Here is a 24688-nt window from a genome sequence, read left to right on the forward strand (position 1 = left end):
AAATATTTGGCATACATAAATGTAGCATCTTGAATTTTCTTCAGAATATAATTATCTAGAATACATGAGAAGATCTGTATTTCTTAAACAGAAGAAACAGTATGTCTTATTGATTTTCAAATAATTAGAAAAAATGACTATCATAGACCCGTAAAGTTGGAAAAGTTGAAAGATAAGATAGGTACCTTGAACAGAAGAAATATAGTGTCTTATTAATTTCAAATGATTAGAAAGAAGGACTAGCATAGGCCCATAAAGTTGGAAAAGTTGAAAAATAAGATAGGTACCTATTCAGTTTATATCAGCTTTAGTTATTTCAGGATTGAAGTCGCATATTTTAAGAGTTTCGTGTATCTCAGGACTTCATTCGGCTGTGACATACATATACGTCTAACTGAGAGAGTAATACTTTTTTATTTATGACCGCAGTTTAAATTAGCGATCCGCAGACTAAATATTCTACTTTCGTTTTTGATTTATACGGTTGAAATAATGTCATTGTAACTCTGTTAAACATAAGCCGAATAACTGTGTTCTCCTTTTCATAGATTTTTGGTGTATTATAGCATTATGAACGGTTTGAAGTACGGATGAACACTGGTTCGATATACATGTACGACAAGACGACAAGGAAGTAAACATTTAAAAGATTTATCTTTAATATATATGCAAGTATTGTAGATCTGTGGTTATTACCTAGGGAATCGAAGAAGAGGTTGGGAATAAAATTTGTATAATGACAAGAACAAGAAAAAGTAAGAATTTATTTCATGTACGTTTTATCTTTTTAGCAACACAATAATTTACTTACATGAATCTAAAAAGGATAATTGCTTTTATTGCTTTTACAAATTAGATAAGGGACTGAAGAAGAATCTGGGGATAAACATTTTATAATTACAAGAACAAGAAACAGTAAGAATTAATGTCATGTACATTTTATCATTTTAGCAACTCATTATTTTATTTTTGTGAATTTAAAAAGGAAAGTTAGTAAAGGATTTGTCAAAACCGAAACTACCATAGTCAAGTAATTTCTTAAAATGACTCATGTGCTGGATCAAAGATGACCCGAAAACAACGAATGCCTTGTCAATAACATTGTAGTACTAGTTTCTTTCTTTTTTAAATCTTGAGTTTTAATGTTGGAAAGTTGTCTGTTGCTTATATATAAATTTTCATAAACTTTATCCCATATTTTATCAATATATTTGATAACTGTTGCGTTACTTTGCTGATTAATTTATTTACCTAAATGCCTTTTATCAAGGTATACCTTTCTACGTGAATAATGACCAATAATGCCAAATACAGTACGAATCGAGTGAACATGCCGTAATGTATCAAGTATCGGCACTTGTGGTGTGAAGTAGAATAAAAAGATGTATGATAAATACAATGGTCGAAAAAAACTTGGAAGAAGCTTTTGGGTTCGGAGTCAAAATTTCTATTCAAAAATGTAGAAGATTCGACTCGTTGTCTTAAATCAAAAAAGAAATTACATTTTATTTCCTGTATCCAAACGGGTAGTAATTCAAATACATGTATTAAACAAACTGTAGTTAATTTTAGTATGACTTTGGACTGGTATCACATATATAACATGAATACTCCAGTTGTAATTAATATTATTAAACGGTAATATTTTACATACGATGGCAAAAATAGCCATATACCAGTGTAACTATTTTCCAATGTCTTTTTTATAAGTCTGTAAACATGTAAATAATTGACTTTGATACACTTAAGCCATATTTGATTTCATAATGACGTAAGCCATTACGGTTTCATAATGACGTAAGCCATTATGGTTTCATAATGACGTAAGACATTTTGGTTGCATAATGACATAATATTATCACTCTAGCATATTAAAATGTTGGCAATGTTAGTAATTATTTCAGAATGACAACCTTTATAGAACCAAGACTATTATATTTCCAACAAGAGGTGGCTAGATGTATCAAGGATCCGGCGGTGGTATCACATTTGGCCGCAGAATCTGTTATTACTGCAGGTTGGACATTTACACAGAGCTGAAATAGATTAACAAGTCTCGTGACAAGTAGATAAAATTTAGATGGGAATACTTACAGGCATACAGTAGTTTCTAATACTGTCATGGTTTTCATCAAATATATCTCATAATTAGAATTAAAAGTGGAATTCTATTGTATTACACTCGTAGTTACGTCACTCGTAAAGTATTTTATTTTCAAACGATTTGATGATTAAGTTCTATTTTCTTGTATGAAACACTAGCAAAGACTTCATTGTTATCATGTTTTAGAAATATACGTTGAAATATAATCTAATTGTACTTAAAATGTGTTGTGTTTTTATTTTTATTTTTGTTGAGTTTTAGAGTTACACCGACACAATTTAGGTCATATTGCGACTTTTCCAGTTTTTGATGGTGAAAGAAGACCAGCATCATTTCAGGCATGGGTGGGCACCTGGGTAGACCCACCATTCTTCCGTAAACCAGTTGGATAACCACACGAAGATTTCTATTCCAAAAGCAAGGTTTTGAACCCATGTCGGGGGCAAGCTATTTGAAATCAATCATCGACCTTAACCACTCGGCCACAGAGGCCCAATATTACCAATGTAGACTTACTAAAATTTCAAAAAAGCGGTACTTGATGAAGTATGATTATATACTAATTTCAGAGGACAGTTCAAGAATCAAGAAATTGTACATCGATAGCGATACTTTCAAAGCAACTGAGGAAATGATAAATTGCCTTTTGAAATCAAGAGCAAGAGGGAAGTGGGCATCATTTTTGTATGCTTTAGAGCAATCAGGTATGTTAATTGTCATGAAATAAGTAACTTCAGACATACATGTTAATTAGCCCACCATCATCAGATGGTGGGCTATTCAAATCACTCTGCGTCCGTGGTCCTCCGTCCGTCATCCGTCCGTCCGTTAACAATTTCTCGTTATCGCATCTCCTCAGAATACTGGGCGGATTTTGACCAAACTTTGTCAGAATGATGTATTAGTACCCTAGTTGTGTCCCCCTGAAAATCAGACTGGTTCAATAATTTTTGAGTGAGTTATGGCCCTCGGTTTATTTTGATTTCTGATATAATTTTATATCCAGTGGCCCTCCAAGTAGTTAATTGTTTTTTATAGCCTTACCTGTAGAAGGGTCATAAAGCCTGCAGACACTAATGAGATAATGATTCAAGTTGTTCATTATTTTCCTATAGGACTAGCCTAGTAGATTTGTGATTAATTTGTTTAGTACTCAAATTTCTGGGTTTAATTATTTTTATAATTTAATTTACATAGATTTATATAGGGAAAAACTTTGAAAATCTTATTGTCCAAAACCACAGTGCCTAGGGCTTTGATATTTGGTATGAAGCATCATCTAGTGGTCTTCTACCAAGATCTTTCAAATTATTTCCCTAGTGTCAAATATTGCCCCACCCTTGGGGTCACATTGTTTATATAGACTTATAAAGGGAAAAACTTTGAAAATCTTCTTGTCCAAACCACAAGGCCTAGGATGTTGATATTTGTAATGTAGCAACATCTAGTAATTCTCTACCAAGTTTGTTCAAATTATCCCCCTAGGGCCAAATATTGCCCCGCCCTTGGGGTCACATGGTTTATATTGATTTATACAGGGAAAAGCTTTAAAAATCTTTTTAGCCCACCATAACCAGTTAGTGGGCTATTCAAATCACTCTGTGTCCGTGGTCCGTTCGTCCGTCTGTTAACAATTTCTCGTTATCGCATCTCCTCGGAAACTACTAGGCGGATTTTGACAAAACTTTGTCAGAATGATGCATTGGTACCCTAGTTGTGTCCCCCAGAAAATCAGACTCGTTCAACAATTTTTGAGTGAGTTATGGCCCTTGGTTTTTTATGGCCTTACCTGTAGAAGGGTCATAAAGTCTGCAGACACTAATGAGATAATGGTTCAGGTTGTTCATTATTTTCCTATAGGACTAGCCTAGTAGATTGGTGATTAATTTGTTTAGTACTCAAATGTCTGAGTTTATTTATTTTTATAATTTACATAGATTTATATAGGAAAAAACTTTGAAAATCTTATTGTCCAAAACCACAGGGCCTAGGGCTTTGATATTTGGTATATAGCATCATCTAGTGGTCTTCTTCCAAGATCTTTCAAATTATTTCCCTAGTGTCAAACATGGCCCCGCCCTGGGGGTCACATTGTTTATATAGACTTATAAAGGGAAAAACTGTGAAAACCTTCTTGTCCAAACCACAAGGCCTAGGGTGTTGATATTTGTAATGTAGCAACATCTAGCGATTCTCTACCAAGTTTGTTCAAATTATCCCCCTAGGGTCAAATATTGCCCCGCCCTTGGGGTCACATGGTTTATATTGATTTATACAGGGAAAAGCTTTAAAAATCTTTTTAGCCCACCATCATTAGATAGTGGCTATTCAAATCACTCTGCGTCCGTAGTCCGTCCGTCCGTCCGTCCGTCCGTCAGTCCGTGCCCGCGAAATGATGGTTAAGTGACTTCATAACGGTACTTTCTCTTTGATGTCATTCATTCCGTCCTGTTTATGTGACTTTTTTCTTTTTATGTGACTGATAGAACAATAGAGAGAACAATGGGGGTGTCACATAAATACCGTTTCGTTAGAACGTCCGCCCGTCCGTCCGTCCGTTTACAATTTCTCGTTATCGCATCTCCTCAGAAACAACTGGGCGGATTTTGAACAAACTTTGTCAGAATGATGTATTGGTACCCTAGTTGTGTCATTCTGAAAATCAGACTGGTTCAACAATTTTATAATGAGTTATTGCCCTTTGTTTATTTTGATTTCTAATATGATTTTATATCTAGTGGCCCTCCAAGTAGTTAAATGGTTTTTATGGCCTTACCAGTAGAAGGGCCATAAAGTCTGCAGACACTAATGAACTAATGATTCAAGTTGTTCATTATTTTCCTATTACACCTCAGCAGTGAATGAAATACCCTAGTAGATTGATGATTAATTTGTTTAGTACTCAAACTTCTGGGTTTAATTGTTAGTTATAGTATAAGTAATTATATGTGCGTTCTCTGTTTCCATAATAAGAAAAAAGTAAAAACTGCATATAACTCATTAATGGTGCCATCTCTCTTGTTTAGGGTATAGGTTTAATATATTAGTATAAGGATTTTGAACTAGTCTTGAAATATGGAACATAAAAAAATTACTCAATGGTGGGCGCCAAGATCACTCTGTGATCTCTTGTTTGATATGAACATCAACTTTGTGTTGTTATTGTATAATTATTTCGTTTTCTATTGGAATATTCAGAATATCACTACCTAAAGACTCTCCTTGAATCTGCTGGTCGTCCATATGAAAGTGTTGAACGTGCAAGAGAAATAATCAGGATATTTACACCACTCTTAGAGAAAGAAATAAACGGAAAGGACATTGTATCAGAGTTGTATTCTAAAAAAGTCATTAACCAGACGGACCAGGAATTAATACTAGCTACATACCAGACAAAGGGAGACACGTATGCTACAATTGTTTTGCTTGAGAGAATGCAGTGCAGGCTTGCCCCTGATGAATGGTTCTATATATTTCTGAATGTTTTAACTGAGAAAGGCTATAAGCACGTTGTTGAAAAAATTGAACCAGAATTCTTACAAAATCCTGATCAATACAGACCTGTGGCAGGTGAGTTTTTAATTACTCTTTATGTTTTCTCATGCAGTGTTATACAAATACATGGTACGCTTTACGGAAACATACCCTTGAATGCATGCAATCTCACTCAACAGATGTTAGATAACTATGTACATTTGTACCATTCTGAACGTAAATCTTAAGAATTTATCTATTTCGCCTCCAGCGATGTAAGCACGGTAAAAGATTTTACTATGAAATGTCCTCTCATTCGGCTGCCGAAACATTTTCTTGTTTTCAGTTTGCTATGTTTTCAGTTTGCTATGTCTTTCTGCAATATTAATACATTTGTATTTCATATAAATTCAAAATATAACTAATTTCCGCCTTACCGTAATATCAATAACACATTACAGAAACAAAAAGAACGCCAGATATGACACAGTCGAATGAAGAAACAATGAATGATTTGGATGATTGTTCATGCAGTGTGGGTGACACAAGGGAACATACTATTGCAGGTAACTGTTAATTAATGTGTATTTTTAATCATTATTGAAAATTAAAATCTTACCAATAATCCAGACCGTATATCGACATATGTGTTCTATGTCAGACAAGGTAAAGAAATACGATAATATATTTAAAATCGCAGATTTTTTTACGCAATTTGGTTAGAAACGCTAGTCATTCACGGGTAATTTAGTATCTTTTTTAAATAAGATAGTAATTACATCTAGGCAAGGGATATGTGCAAAGATTTAAACCAAGTTCCATTTAAACCTAGTCCCTTTATAACCATCATTGTATAGTGACGTGTGAATCTGAATTAAGTTAAGATCTGAAAGTTGTCTTTCATTCAGATTTCGTTGAAGCAGAGGAAACAATGGATGATCTTGCCGCTCCAGATTCTACCGCCGGACCTGTCTCGCCAGAATTAATTGGCACAGAAACTGATAGTAAGACGAAAATATCAGACAGTGAAGAGCTAAATGAACTCAACCTGGACAAAGTCAATAGAAACAATACTTTCCGGGAAAAAGAAAAGACTCTAGGGGAACGAGCTCAACCCGATGGTAGTGAATCAACTGAAAGCATATGTCAGTCTGAAAACTTAAAGGAATTTAATATCAAACCTGACATATCAAAGAGTCTTACAATAGGTATATTTTATTATTTAAAACGACTATGAATACTTTTGTTTATGTTATGTTCTTTCGTTATTCCATTATGTAGAGTGAGCAATTAAGTGACTTGTAAGTTGATAAAAGGTGGACAATATTATACTGGTTGATCAAAAAGTATCTTCAGTTGAAAGGCACAAGCAAAACTATTGGTAGTCGAATAAAAAGCATTTGAACTGCATATATATCTGAACTTGTATATTGGAGTGAAATATACCATCATTCAAAAACTCGATAACTGTAACGTTCCTTTTGACCTAAATTGAATATTGAATATTTCCATTAATTGTCTTCATAGTCTAAACCTGTGACTCCTGCTTTACCATGCTTCATTTTTAGATGAAGTGGCACCGAACAAAGCAAATGTTGCTACATGTGGCACATCCTGTACAAATATTGATGACGCATGTTCAGAATTAGATGACACTGACACAGAAAATGATGACATTGGTAAGATTTTATACATTATGCTGAATCTTGTATCAAAATGTATTCAATTTAAGTAGCACAAAATGCTATATGATTTTGGCCACGGTGGTTCCCCACTGTGTTCCTGTATTTGTTTATTTTGTCCTCGTTTTGTTATTTTATGTGTGTGTGTGTGTGTGCGTGCGTGTGTGTGTGTGTGTGTGTGTGTGGTGCGAGTATTGTTCGTGTGTGCCTTTGAGGAGGCTGCGTTATTGGAACGTGACTTTCCCTGTTGGATATTCTTCCTTGTTTTTAAAATATCAAACCTTTAAAGCTTGTAAAATGCACATCTATTCTTTAGCAGTTTGTTATTAAGTTGGTTTTTTTTTTGTATTTTTCAGTAATAAGGCGCTCTTAAAAGTGTATCTAAAGAATGAAATAATAATTTCTTTTCACATATTTGTTTTGACATTGGACGTAATATTACTTTATTCTACATCTGTATATTGGTAATTTGATCTTTGTCTGATGATGTTCAATGAAGATGTCTTTGATTACAGTAAACTTAAAAAGCATGTGTTTTGTGTGAAAAATATCAAAAGCAAATATCGGGATTTAGAATAAGTCTATACAAGCATGTTATGGGTATCAGTAATACGCTTATGGTCACAAGGACACCGTATTTGTAGCTTGGTGATCTTCCATATATATATTTATCAAGTGTGTACAAGTTTCGATTTAAAATACAAAAATAATGTTTCCTCTTTTAAATCAAAGGTTTGATAACTAAAACTTTACTCTGTGTTTTTTTTTACTTCTAAACAACTGTGATGTGTTTATCTAATGACAGATTCAGAAACCACGTGTGGATCATTAAAGTTAAGAGACTATCAGGTTGAACTGGCGGAGAAGCATGCTGTCCCTGGAAGAAATACGATAATATGTGCTGATACTGGCACCGGAAAGACTTGTGTTGCTATGTACATTATTGATAAACATTTACAAACTACAACAGATGGTAAAACTGTTTCGTTTATAAACTTTTAGTCGGTGTATCTCGTTACTATATGACTTACTTCATTCTAAATGGAACAGGATTTTGATCAAAGGACATACATCTAACCGGTTGAAAGAGATTTTATTGAAGGGGTTGTGTCATGGGTTATATCAGTCTTTAAGCCTTTCGGTATACAAGTCTTGAAACTTTTGTTTCGATGGGTGCTGCTGTATCTTGTAAATGACAGAACTAGTAATACATACGTATCTTTCGTATGCAAATATTACATTCAATGTCGTTTTGCATTGAGACAAAAGTATTGCAACATTTGACACTCTGTTTTCCTTCCTCTGACCGATGCTTTATGAAATATCTAATTGTTACGTCAGTTTAGTGTAATGTATTATTTTTTCTTCTCCACTTATCCGTATCAATATCTTGCATAGGAACATATCGTACATTTTTACCTCACCTTAACCTAAGGTTCAGGGTTAGTTTTTAGTATAGGTGGCTATTCAGGGAAAGCTTTAAGTATAGGTGGATGGTCTGGCGTTCGTCGTCCACAATTTACATAAACATGTTCTTCCCCGAATCTACAGGTCAGAATTACACCAAACTTGGTATGTTGCATCCTGGCAATGTCTCCAGTCATATTTATTCAAATGAGGATATTTTGTAACTTTTAGGGGCTTCTAGAGCTAAAAATAAAAAAAATAAAATTAAAAGAATTCTTCTTTTGAACCACTTGATTGAACATCATCCAACTGAGTCTGTAGCATTGTTGTAACGTCCTCACCCACGTTTTTTTAAAATGGGGGGTGTTTGGCCCGCTGTCGAGGCTGCTAGAGCTGAAAACAGAAATAACTTAAAATCAACTTCTTCTCATGAACCACTTGACTTGGTCTGTAGCATGATTGTAAAGTCTCCTCCAACATATGTTCACGTTGTGGCGTTGAGCCTCTTAAAGGGGTCACTAGAAATAATAATATAAAAAAACTCCATCAAACGTAATATGTAGCATCATTGTAATGTCTTCTCCCAATTTCGTTTAAACGGGGCACTTGGCTTCTTTTAGGGGCCTCTGGAGGTATAAAACCTTCATACGACTTCTCAATAACCGATGGATGGGTCTTTATCAAACTTGGTCTGTGTTAACCCTATTAGGTCCTAACCAAGATATTTTTGATAGGGACACTTGTTCGCTTATAGGGTCTGCTAGGACTAAAATAGAAAAAAAAACTTTTAAACAACTTCTTCTCAGGATCCGCTTGATAGATATTCATTAAACTAGAGCTGCTTTTGAGAAAAGTGCATGTCTCCCACAACTACCTAATCATCTAAAAAGTAAGTCAGTCTCTATATACTGTTTACTCAGTACAGATATATAACCTTTGAAGAGTAAAAAGGCTGATTTCGTGTAATTCAAGGGCCATATTGCTGAAGTGCATGGGCCGATTTAGCTAGTTATCGAATTTAGCCGAGGACTTATGGTCAAACACATTTTGTTCAAGTTTGGTGAAGATCGGATGAAAAATGTTCGACTTAGAGTGCGGACAAGATTTGTGACAGTCACACAGACAGACAGACACACACACAGACACACAGGAGTAAATTAATATGTCTCCCACATCACTGTGTGGTGGGAGACATAATTTAATCTTTGGAATTATTGTAAGGTATTCTCCACGTCTTTTTCAATGGGTGGGTGCATGGGCCACTAGAGCTGAAAATAGAACATCTTGATGGAGCTGCATCAAACTTGTTTTTGTCTCTTGGTCTGTGTTATGATTTATATAAAAGGCAGCTGTTGTCATTCATGGTTCAATGTGTCATACATATATTCAAGATCAAATAGTCAATTTCAGGTGAGCTGCCTAGAACCATTTTGACCATCAATAGTGTCTATTGTCATTGCATTCTTTTTATGCGCCTTCATCAACTGTTAAATAAGGTCATGTATATCAAATATGTATATATATTGAAAATATAGAAGACAATGTCTTTTAGGCGTGCGAAAAGTGGCATTTATGGCTAGGACTGGCGCACTTATCAAGCAGCAAGCAGATTCATTGAGGAGATACTTGGACTCGAAATATATGGTAAAACGTTTTTAAAACGTTTGTATCTACAAGAATGAATAACATCCTATATAAGTATTGAGTTTTGTCTGTTAATGTTATACTAGTATCTGCTATTCAAATGGATATTATCTTTGTAAGCTGCTTAAATATAAAAAGTTCACATGTAATACAAGTATCGAAATCCCCAGCCCAGTTAGGTCTTTATAACAGATTGTGTTTGTGATAATTTCAAACGAAACAAAGACGTTCAAAGTCTGTCCAAGTCAGTATGATATTATACAATTGTGACCCTCTTATACTTAGAACGTTAATTTGTCAGATAAAACTTGTGACCAGTGACACGGATGAGTCAAAGATGCTTGGTATTTATCTTGATGGATACGACATCATTTGCTTCACTCCTCAAATACTTGTAAATAACCTTGACAACAAGAACATTGAGAGTATCTCTGTGTTCTCTCTTTTGATCTTGGATGAATGTCACCACACAAGAAAGGATGAGCCTTACAACAAATTGATGCGAAGGTATCTACTGCAAAAGAATGAACCTAGTACTGATGATAGACGGCTTCCTCAGGTAAGATAAAGTAGCTGAGGAGAAATGATGTAAATAACGTTTACAAATATCTTCTATGACGGCTATCAAAACATCAAGTCCATTAAGATTTATTGCCTGGTTTAGGCATAAGAAATAAAGATCATTATAATTGCACCTTTTATAATCCTACCTATCCCGTATTACAAAACCAGTACTATCATGACATTTTGATACATGCAAAACTTATAATCTTCACTTTAAAATGCTTACTGGTGCTTCATTTTATTATCGGCTTTTTAAGAGTTAATATTTTACCATAAGTACGCTGACAAAAACATACGAAGCAGCTTTAAAGGGTAAATCTAGCACATATGAATATACCCTAAATGTATTTGTTGTGCAAAAAAAAAGGTATGATATTGTGTCTAAAACCGTTTTCATTTTCCACTTTATTACGTAATACCGAGGGAAGTAAAGTAATAGATATCGCTGCTTATAAGTACTAGCCTAAGGCAAGAGTTGTCAGTCTTTGCGGACCACAGTTTTAATATCTAAAATTAAAACTTCTGTTATTGATATAAGGAACGCTACCATGAAAATCATTTTTGGTTATTTGAAGGACTTAGAAATTATTTTCATGCTTTATTTAATGTATTTCGTTGAAACATTTAGGGTCTATCTCTACTGGATTTACCATGTAACAAAGTTCCAGTGCAACGGAATTTAACCACACGTACTTTAAACCATATGGTGAAATATCCAAGCATTTGAATGAGAACTCGTGGTAAATCGGACGATAAAACACAAGAAGATATTGCTTATTGTTATTTGTACATGTACAAAAAAATGTGTATTGAAATATATGATGGCACCCGAGTTGAAATTTACTGGCCATTATGCGGCAATTTGACATCGTAATTGACGTCATAATGTTCTTTAGCCGTTATTTATCGCACAATATACACCCTTGACTACCTTCCTTGCTGAAATGACACACAGATCGAGTCATGTTAGAACAATCATGTGATTTTCTCCTGTTAAGATGCAACAAAATGCTAGTATTAGAATTTTGTAATTTGCACTTTTAAGAAATTGTTGTTTTCGTATTTTTCATCAAATTAATTTAAATCGATCATCTGTTGAATATACGAAATATTGTAGTTGTTCTAAAGTAGACAGTGTTTTGCAGATAGTTGGGTTAACTGCTTCCATTGGAGTTGGAAAGGCAAAAGGAGAAGTCGAAGCACTGGATCATATAATGCATGTTTGTGCATGTTTAGATGTGCGGAATTTGTCAACAGTTGAGGATAGCCTAGAAGAACTGAAGGAATATACGAATATTCCTACAGAAGGTCTGTTTATATTTTTTCTACTTTTGGTGTGTTAGATCGCAGTAGAAAACATATAACTGTACCTAGAACGTAATCTTACATTGATCCGTAATATGTAATATTCTGGTATTGACATTTAATGATTAATTTCTATGTTGAATATACCTGTTACATGTTAGCAGGTGGAAGATACTTCAAAACAAATCTACACCAAGAATACATAATGATATCTATTAGAATATCCTTTGGAAGCAGAGATAGCATCCAAGCAAAATGATAGCAGGATCTGGTTGTTCATTGGAGGTAATGCAATTTGCAACACCTCTCACGCCCAAGAGCACCGGCTTAAGCGGAACTTATTTACCTATAAAGATTGAACGGACTCAATGATCCCAAATTCATTACTTTTGTGGAAATAAGATCAGAAGCTGATATGTATTTAATTACAGAAAACATTCCAATGGTTAAAAGAGACAATGATCCAAACAAGGCTATTCTGTTGTCAGCAATGACCGAAACGGAATCCATAATACAAGGTTATTTGTTTCTCTTTACCTTTATTTGTTATTACGTAATTTTATATCAAATGAAAATGAATGATTTACAGCAAGTTGTTTTATTTCTTTGATTTAATTTGATATGATATAAAAGCAATGGTTATTTTGAATGACTTTATGGTACATTTTTATTCAATGTGTTACATGCTTGTAAACAACACATTGAAACTCTAGAAAGCACAACATGTTTTCATCCTGTGCAGCAAATAAGGAAATGTTTGAAGTAACTAATTTGATCAATAAAATAAACTTAGACTTATTAATTTTAAAATCTTATTGAATTTAGTCATTCGTGTAAAGTCTGTCGCTTAATCATGTATTTTTCAGTAAATTTACATAAAGTTTAAAATCGCATCACTTTTCAAGTACATGTAATGTGTTTTTAATGATTACCATTCAAAACCTGTTACTGAAGGAGCTCTTATCCTGTTGTAAGGGCCCGCTTTAGCTTATGTCTTGTTGGTATATTAATATACTTGTTGCGATTTAATCTCCTTTTGGGTCCTTTCAGTTTTGCACATGGAAGAAGAAGGTCGTTTGCATATAGATGCGAGGGTTGATTTTGCTTCTTATCGAAGGAATCATCGATTGTTTATACTTGCTGATGTTTAATATATGGACTTAATTATTCTATGCGCATTTAGATATTGTGAGAGAATACTTAAATAGTATTTTGAGATTTTTGTTGAGTGATTTAAATCTGTAAGTTATGCAGTTTATATAGCAGGGAGGTAGGCTGGTATTATTTGCTTATTTTTAATATAGTTGTATTTATTGTACGGATATATCTGTGTAATTACCGAAGGATTTAAACATTAAATTGATTAATAGCTTTTCTATTATACTTTGCAGTTATCATAATGACTATTTGTTTTGTGACCTGCTACAATTTAATCCTGGAGTGTTGAGGTGTTTATTTGTGTGTTACTGGAAGGTGTACACTTAAACGAGAGGTAAAAGAGCAGGTCGATATCCGAAGGTAATATGAATTATTAAATTGGTAATATGTCTGGCAAATTTATGTAGGTAATTATGTGGTTTCCCACGCGAATTTTGATAACAATGCATTCCTTTGTAATGCAGGGTTAAAAATAGACATGTGTAAACATCACTGCTAGCAGTGTAGCAGACGATTTCTGTATACAAGTGGCGAGTTATTCATGAATCTGTTAAACTATATATGTAGTACAATAAACACGTGGAAGAGTCTTTTATTCATGATACCTGCTTACAAACAGAGTAGGGTTTAAGCAACTTTATCAGATTTAATCTCGCTGAAAAGTATTTTCTTCTAAAGTGAAGTAATTAAACTTCCATTTCACATATATATTAAGCAAAGTTAAATTTTCATGAGCACGGATCAAGTAATTAAGTGCGCATGTGTGAGGAAAATAAGTAGTTTCACTTTTCAATATACCACCGTTTCTTGCAGTATGTTTGTTTTTAGTCCTGATGGCTAATGTATATGGTTTGTATAGAAGAATATTGTTAATAAAACAATCAAATGAATAAATATAAAACAAGTTGGCTTCCTACAAAAAAAAAAAAAAAAAAAAAAAAAAATGTAGTTATAACTTATTGTCATTTGTAGAAGGATGACTGTTTTTCAGATCTTAATCTATAGTTAGCCTTTCAGATCATAATCTATAGTTAGCCCAATTGCTAATGTCTGATTGTATCAGCCGGTACTGCCTTAGGAAAAAGAGTGCCATCCTTATCCTTTGTATTGGTTTGTAACTGGATTTTGAATTTATGATTACTGCTTAGGGATGAAGAGAAAGTTGCTATTATCTCCATTGTGTTGGATGGTATTTGATTTTGAATTTATGATTAATGTATATTGACTGTGTTTCGCCCATTTGGCTATATGTTCGATCGTTTCTAATAAAAAAAAAGAGAAAGTTAAGAAAGTTGCTGTTATCTCCATTGTGTTGAATGGTACTTGATTTTGAATTTATGATTAATGTGTATTGACTGTTTCGCCCATTTGGCTACGTTCGATCGTTTGTAATAAAAAAAGAGAAAGTTAAGAAAGTTGCTATTATCTCCATTGTGTTGGATGGTACTTGATTTTGAATTTATGATTAATGTGTATTGACTGTGTTCCGCCCATTTGGCTATGTTCGATCATTTCTAATAAAAAAAGAGAAAGTTAAGAAAGTTGCTGTTTTCTCCGTTGTGTTGGATGGTACTTGATTTTGAATTTATGATTAATGTATATTTACTGTGTTTCGCCAATTTGGCTATGTTCGATCATTTCTAATAAAAAAAAAAAGAGAAAGTTAAGAAAATTGCTATTATCTCTATTGTGTTGGATGGTACTTGATTTTGAATTCATGATTAATGTATAATGACTGTGTTTCGCCCATTTGGCTATGTCTGATCATTTCAAAAAAAAAAAAAAAAAATGGTTGCCAAGTATATCCATTGTGTTGGATGGTAACCGGATTTTGAATCTATGATTAATGTATATTGATGAACTCTGTTTAGCCCATTTGGCTGTGTTCGATCATTTCAAAAAAAAAAAAAAAAAAAAAAAAAAAAAAAAAAAAAAAAAATAGGTTGCCCATTATATCCATTGTGTTGGATGGTAACCAAATTTTTGAATTTTTGATTATTGTACATTAAGTGTTTAGCCCATTTGGCTATGTTCGATCATTAAAAAAAAAAAAAAAAAAAAAAAAAAAAAAGGTTGCCCATTATATTCATTGTGTTGGATGGTAACCGGATTTTGATTTCTATGGTTAATGTACATTGATGAACTGTGTTTAGCCCATTTGGCTATGTCAATCATTTTTTAAAAAAGGTTTCGGATTATATGCATTGTGCTGGATTGTAACCAGATATTGAATTTATGATTATTTTACATCGATGAACTGTGTTTAGCCCATTTGGCTATGTTCGATAATTTCAAAAAAAAAAAAAAAAAAAAGTTTGCCGATTTTATCCATTGTGTTGGATGGTAACCAGATATTGAATTTATGATTATTTTACATCGATGAACTGTGTTTAGCCCATTTGGCTATGTTCGATCATTTAATAATAATAAAAAAAAAATATATATATATATATAAAAATAGGTTGCCGATTATATCCCTTTTGTTGGATGGTAACCGGATTTTGATTCTATGGTTAATGTACATTGATGAACTGTGTTTAGCCCATTTGGCTATGTTCAATCATTTTTTTAAAAAGGTTTCGGATTATATGCATTGTGTTGGATTGTAATCGGATTTTGAATTTATGATTAATGTATTTTGATGAACTTATTTTAGCCGATTATATCCATTGTGTTGGATGGTAACCGGATTTTGAATTTATGATAAATGTATATTGATGAACTGTGTTTAGCCCATTTGGCTATGTTCAATCATAAAAGAATAGGTTGCCGATTATATCCATTGTGTTTGATGGTAACCGGATTTTGAATTTAACATTAATGTATATTGAGGAACTGTGTTTAGCCCATTTGACTCTGTTCTATCATTAACAAAATGGTTGCCGATTATATAATTTGTGTTTGGTGGTAAACGGATGGTTGCCGATTATATACTTTGTGTTAGGATGGTAATCGGATTTTTAATTTATGATTAATGTATATTGATGAACTGTGTTTGCCCATTTGGCTATGTTCTATCATAAAAAAGAGAGTTGCTCATTATATTCATTGTGTTGTATGGTAATTAGATTTTGAATTCATGACTAATGTATATTGATGAACTTATTTTAGCCCATTTGTTAAATGATTGACCATTTCAGTCTTATTGTCTGAATGCCCACTAAAGACATTGTGTATGCTGGTGACATGATTTCGAATTGATGTGCTGCCAAATTGCAAATTTGTCATATTTTCCTTTCTATCTCAAAGTTTATAACGGGCTAGCGACAAAATTTACATATATTAATATACTTTTTGCCAAATTTTCAAGTATACAATTGAATATTTCTAGACAACGTCAAAAACCCAAGGAGTTCCGCAACACAGTCCAGATGGTACAGCCACACCGCAACGCTACCCAGCCGTTTCAGCCCCGCAACCGGTGAATCTGAACCCGCAACAACTTGTGGTTGTGGTGAGCCTTGTTGCAGAACACCATTGTTCCGTGTTTGCGCGGCGAAGGGGCATTTTTGCTGATGATTCGCTGCACTGTCAGACAGTGTTGAATAAAATGGTGAGTTGGCTCCGATGTAGATCATTTATAACGACTTGGGAGACCACGTTTCAGCAAATGTTTAAATTACGATGGTTAATGGCGAATTCTTAGAGTAAACAGTATTGTTACGCTCAGATCACATTAATAACAGTCAAGGTCAGAGTTTTCTTGTTACTGAAGCAGACTGATAGCTAAAATTTAAGTCAAAGGCTCCGGCCAAAAGATAGATTCATTGCCGGTCCTTAATGTACATGAGTATCTATATATACCGTGCGCAAGAAAATGTTATGACTAGTTTTCAAGGTATTTGTACCAAATTTGCTTGTGTATACGAACATAGCTGTACGCGTTGTCATGGGAAGCACTCTAGGAAGTATTTATTTATTTTTCAGAATCACTAGTAGCTACCAATCAATATCGTTCTAGGTACTCGTCACTTGGACCTCGTGGAATTTTCAGATAGCCCAAACCGGCATCTCAAAGAGGGTCACTTAAACCTCCATTCCCTCACCAAAACCCTTATTGACTTAGCAGTATTACAAGTCTATCTTTCTTTATATCCAAATAAATAAGTGGCAGCTGAATTTTTAGAGGGTTCTAACAAAGGGTTTCGATTACAAAACCAGCGCCCTAGAGTCCAAACTTCAGTCAAACTTTAATTTCCGTTAGGCAAAACTCTGCTGTAGCTAATGAGAAAGTTACTAGTATGTAGGAAGAGCAGTTAAGCAGAATTGCGGTTCCTTTTAAAGAAATGCCTGTTCCAAATTTCAGGCAATCCGCGATCAGTCTTGTGGCCAAAAAGATGGTAGCTCGAGGATTATACACCATCTTTCCTTCCCGAAGGGAACCCCGCAGGGTTCAAGTTTGAATGATTTTATTGATACGTCTTCTTCCTCAGTTCAGTACACTTCTTTAGACAGAGTGACGGAGCTATTGTTTCATTAGTGCAATATTGCGAAATGGCTAAAGTTGGCATCAAATCTGCCTTTCGCCTTTTGAGGTTCATAATTATGATTTTGAAATTATTAGCCTTCAAATTAGGAGGGGATTATTTTACTGACAAGACGTTACCTATGAGTGTGCAATCTTTTGCTGCCATTGGGAAAAGTTTGCTAATTTATTACAATAGCTGGTCCGGTACAAGAGGAAATCCGAAAGGCTGTTTTATTACTTGGATAATTATGTTTGTTTGGCTCGCTCTAATTCAGGGAATGTGTGACCAATTTGTTCTGTTTTATAGATAAATGCCTTAACATACCCGTAGCAAAAAAAAAAAAAAAAAAATTGCAAGCCTAAGTTGATCTTTTAATTTCTGTAACAGAGCCATTCCCTTTCTAGACTATTTAGTAGTGGTTTCTATGCGATCGTGTCAGCTTTACTTGCATGCACAGACGACTTGCACCTTACTGCACTTTTAGCCCATCTTTTAATCAAGAATGTAGCTCGTCATACAACATGTCTGTATATCTCGGACATTTCTTCTATTGTAAAATAAATAGTCTTGAATATCTTACTTAAAGATTTATGTTACGTTGAATGCTTATCAGTTTTGATAGGTTGCATCGGACAATTGACATCAGGCAACCTATAACGCTTGATTTACTTCGTAAATTTATACAGGTGACAAATACTGTTTGCTCTTCTATATTTTAGGCATTACAGTTTTCAGCAGTAATTTCCCTGACCATTTTGATTTTTAAGGATAGTGAGCTTGTACACACGAACTCAAACTCCTCGAATATAAGTGCTAAAGGTCACGCATTATGTGAGGGAGACGTTAGTATTGTAAGTATTGGTGTACTTCGCATAATTCTTCATTCATCAAAGGACGATCAGAAAAAAGGCGAAGGAGTAGCTATTTATTTACAACCTTACACATTGTTCTACTTGACCCCTGGATTTAATAGAGAGATATATGGTTGTTCGACCATCTAGTGCTTCTAACTAGTTATTTGTTTGTTTATTTAAACGGTCTACCCGTCATACGCTGTCAGTTTAGTGTGTTCTAAAGAAATCTTTGACTGCCATTCCATATAAACCACATTTATTTAGAGTAGGTGCTGCAACAGCAGCATGACTGCTTACGATATTACAAGAATGGGGCGTTGCGCCCCGGATTCAAGTGCACTTAAATCTTACATTAGAATCCTCTCACGTCAGCTGTTGTCACTCAGATCTTAAGCCTATAAGCAGTTTCTTTGTACCTGCCATATGTTGCCCTTTTTTGTTGACAATTGTTTTCAGTTTTTCAGTGCGTCCTACCCATATTTGGATAGTTGGATGTTCAATTATAAAGTCGGTATTTCGTTACGACAAGGAATCAGCTGAGGGTTGTCAACTTGTAATGCAGCGTCATAATGCGACCATACTGTGTCAGAGTCAGGATGGTATGAAATGGCGGCAAGTTAAACCATTAATCTTACACTTGTTTCCTTTTGAAGACAATCAAGGTATCATTGTTATTCATTGAGTAATTAACTTATTTTTCATAAGAGAGAGCTAAAAAACGCGTTAATAATTTCGCTCTCATTTGTTTTTTAAATACATTGGTGGATACGTTCGTTAACCAGAAATCGTCGAATCCGTGACGGGTCTCTTCAACAGGGATGGGGTGCACTTGTCATAATTTGGAAATATTTTGTTTTTATTCACTCTGCAAAACAAGCGTCAGTCCTTTTTAGCAGAAAATTGTTAAGGCACAGCTTCTCAGGCAGGGTTTGCTTCGCTATACTGGTGGCGGTTGTCAAGAATTTTCCACGTTGTTCCAAATTCTCGACATGTGGCGGTTAGGTCAGCCTCCACCAGTATATCTTAACGTTGTGTAATAAGAAGTTTGTTTGTTTCAAGTATACTGTATTAGGCCTCTGTTCACAGGGCCTCCACATCTGCATTTTAAACATATACTTTATATCATATGTATTTGTATATTGACATTTATGTGAAGCTGTGACCAATTTTGAATGACGTTATGGTACATTTTTATTCAATGTGTTACATGCTTGTAAACAACACACTGAACCTCTAGAAAGCACAACATGTTTTCATCCTTTTCAAGTACATGTAACATGTTCTCGAATCATAACATAGCACGAGATTGTTTACCTCCACAGAAAAGTCCTCAATGCAGCCTAAACTTGTTAAACTTGCTTACAATCAACCGGCTGATAGAGAGCTACAAAGTTATGGTACATGGGCAAATGACATGATGACTACAGCTCAGTCTATATTTAACAGCAGGAGCGCGAGAGACGTAGCTTCATGCGCTAAATATCTACAGGTACTTCACTTATTACATATTCATCTAAGTATGCGTCTATACTTGTATTTTACCAGATTTGTAGCATGTGCAACATTGTTTTTGTTTTGCTAGCATACGCATAATCGTCGTATGGTTTTTATAGTTTTGTAAAATATATGAAGTTTATATCTAACCATAAATTCTCGAAATACTTGAATAAGACCAGAACTAGTGCCGGAATTGGGGCAGTGACTCGAAGAAACTCAACGGTGTATTAATGCACCAATCTCTGTTCGAATTACACAGATTTACTCTGCTGCCCTCGAAGTCAACAATCTACTGCGCACAGAAGATATTGCTTTGTATCTGGCCGAGAAACACCAACAAGAAGATGAAAATCATGATGAACTAACTGAAACAGAAAAGACGCTTTTCCGAGACTTGCGAGGTAATTTCAATTAGTTTTGGCATCTTTTCTTCTCGTGTGAGATAAAACAATAATTTTAAAATCACCCTTACAAAACAATGTGTCACGTGTAGGAATCTGACAGCTAACTTAAAGGCCAATGTCACTCTAAGAGGTGAGCTGGTTTTAATTATTTTTGTCCCATATACAATGACGAAACTTTGCATAAATTTGCACAAATACTAATCATAACAGGTCGTGTTGACACATACAAGACTGGTATTTCTAGCTCTAAGGCCATAGATAGACAGACTTATCAGTCGATGATTTAAGGTGATTTTTCATGTATGGTCTATAATTTTCATTTACATTCACAGATATTTAAATTACTCGGTAAAGAGTTTCTGTCTAACAGGGCAACGGTTGCGCTCAGAGTTTAAGGTTACACACTGTTATTAATTTTAAAGGATATTTATTTAAATTTACAAAAACATAAACTAGAACAACACGACTAATGTCTGATAAAGGATGACGTTTTTCCAGTTATTTCATTGACCCTTTGATCAGACTCGAACTTTGTTCTGCCTTGCAATAATTTTATATTTGCTTTATCGTCGTGCCATTTTGTTTAAATTTGGATACAGTAATTATTTGGAAACATTTGTGTATATTTTTTTCCCTGATGACCGATAATAGAAATATATCATATTCTCATAAAGGTATCTGCTATTATATAATTCATTGGAAGGCTTCGGCGCAATCAAATAAATGTATTTGATACACGATAAAAATTACTTAAATTGCAATTAATACCGCGCCACAACGTAAACATTCTATGAGTAATATCTTATAATATGCACAAGTGACGTATAATAACAAGCACGGGTAACCACGCTGTGACCTCGCAAAACTTCGATTTTGTAGGTCAGTATCTTTCTTGGGGATTGAAATACGATCACTCCCTATTGTGTTATCAAAGTTGATGAAATGTGACGAGAGATATTTCAAAATATTTCACGTGTTTCTTAAGTTCCCTCACACTTTATGGATCATAATTAGTAGGAATTGGTTACGACCGGCTCGATATACTTAAAGCGCTTAGCTACACAATATTAAAATTCAGTCTATTTTAACACTTTATTGTACATATTTTGTCAGATGTTCAGAGAAGACTGAGGAGGGAGAAAAATGAAAATCCAAATGTTCATATAATGAGCAGTATACTTCGAAAACATTTCGCTGGTGTTGACAAAGATTCTAGAGCAATGGTGTTCGTCCAGGCTCGAGCAACCTGCAAGGCTTTAGCATCTCTACTTAACCAAGAATTCAGCGATATTGATATCAGGGCAAGTCCTCTGTTTGGAAAAGAGAATAGAGGTAGTGACATGGGTAAGCAATGAACATATTTCGTGTTGATTTTCGTGTATGGAGTTCATAGCTGATGGTAAGCCATAGATGAAAACATGACATGTCTGTCAACATTTACCAGATAGCCTGCAGTTTATTATGTTTGTTTTTTTAATGTGCATAATATTCGCTATAATTGTCAAAGTTTTGTATTTTCATTGTGGCTATGAAGTGTGTACATCTATTGAAATGTCATTTAAATCTCTAAACAAACCTGATTTCATTGCTTATAACTACAGATATAGGTCAATAAAGGGAAATGAAATGTCTTACCCATCGTGTATTTTTGATTGAATAAATCCCTATGCCCAAACGTTTTACTGTTGTCCCTGCTTGAAAGAAACACGAAACACAAAGACAATGATTTATTTCAATTTTTTCACATTTTCCCCCATGTTACTGCACAAATAAGAGCAAAATAACTAGAAGACGTCTAAAACCTTTGTAGAAATTATTTTTTAAAGCGTTACACGTCACCTTAAGCAAAGAAATGTCTTACTTTTAGGAATGACTGAAAGTGCTCAGACTGATATCATCAATAAGTTTCGTGATGGACATTTTAAAGTGATTGTTGCAACATCAGTAGGGACCGAAGGGATTGATGTTCCAGACTGTGATATCACTTTGAATTACAATTACACTGGAAATGAAATTACGAAAATTCAAATGAAAGGTATTTTTTTAGGAATATGCTAAAGTTGATAGGGTTCAGTACATGCATAGTAGAGGTTTCATATATATCAGTTCTATATACCTTGTAGATAAGTCAATTTGCATGTAAAATAACCTTTGAATAAACCGTCTGAGGTCATTTTTACATTGTCTCAAAATCGTGTCTTGGGACATACATTAAAATAATGTGTATTTGTTATTTTTATATAATGTTGGTGAATCCTGCTCATTTTTACAATCCTGTTACTAGCAATATCCACTGATGGATGTGTTCCGTGAAACATTTTAGTACTCGAATCATGTAAAGATTCATTAAATTTTTGTCATGTCTTTGCAGGAAGAAGTAGAAAAAAGGGTGCCAAAGCAGTTACGTTAGGAAACGACAAATTACTGGAGCGTGAAAAGAAAAATGTTTACAGGGCAAGTTTGATGACTAAGGCTATTAAACGCTTTAAGGAACAAAGTTACGATACGATATGCAGAAAGGTACTTACGTTTCAGCGGGAGGAATTGCGGAAGTATAAGAATCAAGTAGAAGTTATGAATATCAAAAGAAGTAGACAGTCAAGTGATCATGAGTACAAGGTTTTATGCCGCGACTGTAGCGCTTACTTGTGCAACACGTCAGATATTCGCAAATGTGGGTCGTCTTTCATGGTTGCTGATGAGAATTTCCAGGATAAAATTAGGAAAAGGCTGCATGACTCACCAAGTAAATTTGGTACTATACAGAAGCAGTACAAAATGAAATGCAACGGATGTCCACTTGATTTAGGAATAATTGGCATCAAAGATGGACTAGAATGTTGCATTTTGAATATAAAGGCTCTGAAATTTTGTAGCAGTGTAGATGGTGGAATCACAACATACAAGAAATGGATCGATATGCCGTATAGAATTTTGGAAACTACTTACGAAGAATTACCAACGGAATAAGATTAAATTGGTCAAAACTTAATTGTGCGACTAACGATTTGGTAGAAAATGGAGTGTATAATATACATTTGATCTTTGCGTTATGAAATACGTTAACATTAAGGATGTAATGTACTCATTTTTCACACAGTTATTCAATGGTTTTTTAGAGTATCCTCTTCAAATATATTTAATTTGCCTAAATAAAGAAATAAACTGTATATGTAAAGCTACATTCACAATTGTAAAATCAAAGTCATAAAACATAACAACTATTTCTTAACACAAATGTCGTCCTGTTTTATTAGTGTTGCATTACTGTGTGTTATTTCTTTATCAGCATGATCAGTGTGTGGTATCACAATATTGTTTACACACACACACACACACACACACGCGCACGCACGCACACACACACACACACACACACACACACTAGTGTATCTATTTTTTCCTTAGTTACTGCATTGTAACTGATCATTACATAAACTTTAGGTTAACATATATCTAAAAAATCTGTCAGTGATAATATTAATTTATTTCTTCATACCGACAATGCTATTTTCTCAGAAAACCTAATCTGTCTACGCTCATATCAACACTAGAGATATTGTTAATTGTTTTGGAAAGTACTATGAAGGCATTTCATGGCAGAGAGATTTATTTTAAAGGACTCTTAAGACTGATGCCTGTTTCAGTTGCCCGAAAAAAGTATCGAGCAAAGATGATGTAAATAATAATTATATTGGATTATGCATATTTGTCATGTTTGTTATGAAAAGACTAAGTCAAACTAGTCTGCTATTATTTTGCTAGGTTATGGTATATTCTTCCAAACCATCTTCTTTATTAGCTGCTTTATTGTCCAGATAAAGATGTACGAGATAAATGACTACAAGGTGTAACGTAATTCAAAAGCAAACGTTTACTTACTAAACGAGTGTATTCTGCGTTGTATATTGAATCTACTTATATACATGTCTTTGCAACATATATGTAATTTTCACAACATTTCTGAAGCTCGCCCGCTTAGCTCAGTAGGGAGAGCGCAGATCTACGGATCGCGGGGTCGCGAGTTCGAGCCCTGGGCGAGGCATATGTTCTCCGTGAAGATTTGATAAAAGACATTGTGTCTCAAATCATTCGTCCTCAAACTCTGTTTTATGTGGAGAAGTTG

General features: G+C 34.2%; 1 protein-coding gene and 1 long non-coding RNA gene across 3 annotated transcripts; both read left to right on the plus strand.

The window, feature by feature from the left end:
* Window positions 1-493: 493 nt before the first annotated feature.
* LOC123546752 (antiviral innate immune response receptor RIG-I-like) lies at window positions 494-23731 on the plus strand. 2 transcript variants are annotated; one of them, XM_053551055.1, is made up of 17 exons: window positions 494-755; window positions 1905-2017; window positions 2674-2808; window positions 5303-5674; window positions 6040-6144; window positions 6487-6786; window positions 7147-7257; window positions 8066-8233; window positions 10220-10311; window positions 10613-10870; window positions 12021-12183; window positions 12612-12698; window positions 19984-20150; window positions 20418-20559; window positions 21676-21906; window positions 22430-22597; window positions 22934-23731. In XM_053551055.1, the coding sequence occupies exons 2-17, from the start codon at window positions 1906-1908 to the stop codon at window positions 23530-23532; spliced, it is 3210 nt and encodes a 1069-aa protein (XP_053407030.1). In that variant the 5' UTR covers window positions 494-755; window position 1905; the 3' UTR covers window positions 23533-23731. The 2 variants fall into 2 exon arrangements, with proteins under 2 accessions (XP_053407030.1, XP_053407031.1); XM_053551056.1 differs by lacking the exon at window positions 6040-6144.
* LOC123541789 (uncharacterized) lies at window positions 13094-18130 on the plus strand. Its single transcript, XR_008372356.1, has 2 exons — window positions 13094-13698; window positions 16670-18130. It is a non-coding gene; the product is annotated as an uncharacterized LOC123541789 (long non-coding RNA).
* Window positions 23732-24688: the final 957 nt, after the last annotated feature.

Source organism: Mercenaria mercenaria, chromosome 9 (genome assembly GCF_021730395.1).
Source record: "Mercenaria mercenaria strain notata chromosome 9, MADL_Memer_1, whole genome shotgun sequence".
NCBI lineage: Eukaryota > Metazoa > Mollusca > Bivalvia > Venerida > Veneridae > Mercenaria > Mercenaria mercenaria.